The sequence below is a fragment of the Morone saxatilis genome, unplaced genomic scaffold (assembly GCF_004916995.1).
Source record: "Morone saxatilis isolate NCDOM2014 unplaced genomic scaffold, NCSU_SB_2.0 Contig17, whole genome shotgun sequence".
In the NCBI taxonomy this organism is placed as follows: domain Eukaryota; kingdom Metazoa; phylum Chordata; class Actinopteri; family Moronidae; genus Morone; species Morone saxatilis.
This window is the reverse complement of record NW_023339729.1, coordinates 24,407,438-24,411,530: the sequence shown is the minus strand read 5'-3', so window position 1 is coordinate 24,411,530 and position 4,093 is coordinate 24,407,438. Positions and strand designations below refer to the sequence as shown.

The window sequence follows — 4,093 nt, the reverse complement described above, 5'->3', positions numbered from 1 at the left end:
CACTCCACATGGTCTTTTGAATGCTCTTTGTGTTGCAGCTTTAGTCCCTGAGTGTCCTTCAGTCTCCAAAAACAGCTAAAAGGCAAACCAACGAGATCATTAAATGTGCTTTCTAAAAGGCCCCGACACACCAAAACCGACAACGCTGCTCATTTGTTAATCAAAACAGAACACCAGGATATCCGTGTATGTGAGCGATCGGACGAGGTGAAGTTGGATAATGAGACGATCATTTCCTGCCCTCTTGACAAAGTCGTTTGCTGCTTTGCTCACTTAAAAACGAGGGCTGCAGACGTTCACCGATGGCCCCACATTGGCTGATGTGTCAGGGCCTTGAAGGTAGAGTGTGTGTATTGATAAGCGATTGGTTTTCTGCAGCTCAATGCCGCTTACGATCCTGAGAAATCTGGAGGGAGAGGAGGCCTTAATTGTCACATTTCAGATTCATAAATCCGTGCGTTTACAACAGTGCAGTCAGAAAGAAGAAGCTTCCCTCAGGAGTCTCTTCTTGAGCAAGGCACCAGCTCTTCCCCGAGTGCCCCGGGTTTAGGCTTTTTTCAGCCCAGAGGTATGAACGTGTGATTGCGGTCTTGGAGGTAAAAATCACCATTAAATTAAACTTAAATCCCAAATCGAGTCCTCAGACGGTAGGTTTACCTCGCGCTGTAAGCATCGACCATATCTCCATCGCCCATGTCCATCTGCACAAAGTGATGTCTGTCATAGTTTCTGTCAAGGGGTATGTCCTCCTCTTCCTGTTCCTCCTTCTGTTCTTCCTCCTTCTGTTCTTCCTCCTTCTGTTCTTCCTCCTTCTGTTCTTCCTCCTCCTCCTCATCCATTGAAAGACACTCCGTTCTCACAGAGTCGTCTGCACAGGAAACCTGATGGAAGTCCGTAGAGCCGTCAGTAGGATAAACGCCCTGTTCTCTGATGACCGTCCACTGGGACAAGAAGACAGAGAGGACAAAAAGGGTTTTATACAAAAGGTTAAAAACAACTAAAGCAACATGATTATCAATGTTTGTTTTTTTCCAGCCTTACCAGAGGCTTGGGCAGATCGGGTAGTTTGTCCATCGTCCAGGCTTTCACCTTACAGATGATAGTCATAACCACAACGAGTACGACGGCGACGACGGACAGCAGGATCACAAGTGTTACCATGTGAAAGTCTGCAATCAAAAAAAGAATTAAGTTTCATTGTTCGGACATTTTAGGATTTAGAAGGAGTGTTCAAAGGATAGGTGGTCATATACGTTGGATATGTTTTAGCTTCCTGTAATTATTCAGAGATTTTCCCTGATGCACAAACACATGTAGCTCTTAAAGAATATGATGCATTGCTTCAGATTAAACAACCCAACAGTTTATAAAAGTATTTAAAATGAGCTCAATCTTAAACATCTACAGCAGTCACATACAACATAGGCATTACTGCAGCAGTAACATTAATCCAAAAACATTCATATAATAGTAAAACACAGACAGGGAACATTTTACTGCAGAATGAATTGGAATACTTTAACCTCCTTTAACACAAATTCAACCTTCAAATCTCTGTGAATTCTGCCCAATCAGAGCAGTTCCTGCGTGCAAAACACTGAACCATACGTTACCAAACTGCAACAGCAATATTATTCTCACTGCAACAAGTTGCCTTTGATTTTTAGCATTAGTAGTTTAGAAGTATACCAACCTGTTAACTCACTTCCTAAAAACCATTCAATTTTTTAGAAAAGCTGCAGTGAAGCCTTTTAGACCGCAACAACCCCCCCAAAAACCCCTGTGAAGTCCTGGAGGCACAGTAGTTTTAGCTGATTTAACTTTGACTTAAGTAAGGTTTTGAATGCAGGAATGCTGAATTTTATTGCAGCACCGGACATTCAAGGCCATCACAGACCTGAACGCCACTTTGTCCCTCTAAGAAGCTGCAAAGGATCTTCTTCTTCTGTAAAAGGTCAACATGCTAAATATTCTTTCAAACACGTACAGACACGTTTTTGGTGCAGTGAGAATCTTTGAGGAAACCTTACCGGTGGATTCAGTCATACAGATGTGGTCTTTTTCTCTAAACTTCACTTGGCCGCCAGCAGGACTTTCATACAACCGTCCTTTCAGTACCACACACTTCTCCACACCCTTAAGAAAAAAGACGCAGTCTTCCTGATCCAAGTAGCATTTACTGTCATATTCGTCCTGAAAGTCACAGAACAAAGATAATTAGCTTGGCTTATTTATATGTTATGACAGTAAGGACCATTTGACATCCATTGTTTTGGAGCGTATCTCTGAGTGAAGTGACATTCATTGCTGCTTTTTATGAGGGGAAATCTACACAGACTCATTAAGGTCTGTAGGAGGCCACTTTGGACAACCACCCTCATGAACGTAAGCCCTGCTATCAAGCTTCTGAATGACTTTTCATACCATTTTAAACCAGCATGCAGTATTACTCCAACCGCTCCATCACAACGCGCCCACACTGACAAATTGTCTTGTTTTTATTTTGTTCTGAACGTCCACATTAGGGATGCAGATATGGAAGAAAGCTGCTCTTTAAATACACAGCGCATCCTGCTGTAAAATCTTTTAAACTTTATTTGTACTTACATCAGGTGGCACTACGACAGTGAAGTAAATGAAGGCAGAATCCTTCTTTTTGGCCAGTTTCAGTTCTCTGTAGAAGTTGAAGGGGTTCTTGAAACTAATCATGGCCCCTGAATCCTTCTTAATCAGAGCCACAGGAGGGAAATCTAATTCACCTGCGAGGAGAAATTTAAGTTTTATTCATGCAAAAGACACTTTAATTATAATAACTCGAACATAATCTTCTATCTTGAACCACATTTTAGTACTTCTGATTTACAGGGGAATAAACACATCTTTACGTATACACGTTACTTACATTTAGTGGCAGTCTTTAAATCGTTAAAGGCGAACACTTTAGATTTCACTGGTTGAGACCGGGTTCCTCCCTGTATGGCGGTTACAGTGACGCAATATTTGCCCATGTAGTGATCATCAGATTCCCAGATGAAGTCGCTCAGATCATATTGATGGTTTGTGGTATTAAACTCCTTCCTGCTATGAGCAACAATACAGCAGATTAATCCTTCATTCTTCAGATTTATGCTAATTTTACTTCCAGTATCATAATTAAAGTCTATGAATGTTCTGTTATTAATCCCATCAGCACTAAATAACTTCATACTTGATTAACAATTTTAATTTGATTTGACTGCATTCTTAAAGCTAATCAGAATCAGTTCAGAAGTTATCAGTCATTATCTATTATATCCTACGGTGTGATTGTTTGAATGATGTATGTGCAGAGTTTGACACTAGAAGAGCTGAGAGTGGACAGTTTCTCTGAGCTCCATCAGTGCACACACAGTTTTAAATGAGGTAGAAGAAGAAGATGACATTTTAGGGATTTTAATACATTATTGTTCCATGCAGACTACCGTAAATCTTCCAATAAAAGCAGGGTCCCTAAAGATTTCCCTCCGAGACATGCATTAAAGACATACAACGTATACTATACCGTAAAACTTCCTAATAATAGCCCGCGGTGGTTATTTTGCTTAAATCACTGAAGCTCCCCTGCCTTTATTTTGGCGACAGGCCTTTAATTCCTTTAGCACAAAACTGCAAATAAACTAACTGGCTGCTTCTCTTGAGTTTTATTCAGCAATTTGACAACTAACATGATGATTAATGATCGCTTCAGAGGTTTTTTTCCAATCTCTTGTTTACCAATGTTACCGGTAAGTCGAATGAATTACGTTATACTTTTGGTGGTATGATAGTTGTTCATAAAAAATAGTGACAGAGTTGAATTGTAGAGACAATCTATAAACTATCTGATGATGTTGCAGCACTGTAATCTTGACAGATGTTTTTTTTGTATATTTGTGTAGGAGTCAAAGACTACTTAAAACTCCGCTTCAAGCAGGCGAGGCCTGGGGGTGGGTTTTAAGAGGTTTCCTATTACATCGAGATAATTCTTATAAAATCCTCTATTGGAAACCTGCGTTTATTTGGTCAAAACGTGTAAGCCAACACCAGGCTTTTTAAAGGAGACCTGGCGTCTCAT

General features: G+C 40.4%; 1 protein-coding gene across 1 annotated transcript; it reads right to left on the bottom strand.

The window, feature by feature from the left end:
• Positions 1 to 6: 6 nt before the first annotated feature.
• ifngr1 (interferon gamma receptor 1) lies at positions 7 to 3,078 on the bottom strand (the record flags this gene model as incomplete). The annotated part of the gene is given in 5 exon segments (XM_035660533.1): positions 7 to 941; positions 1,042 to 1,169; positions 2,031 to 2,193; positions 2,608 to 2,759; positions 2,903 to 3,078. Coding segments are annotated over 5 exon segments (907 nt in total), but the record flags the coding sequence as incomplete, so codon positions are not given.
• Positions 3,079 to 4,093: the final 1,015 nt, after the last annotated feature.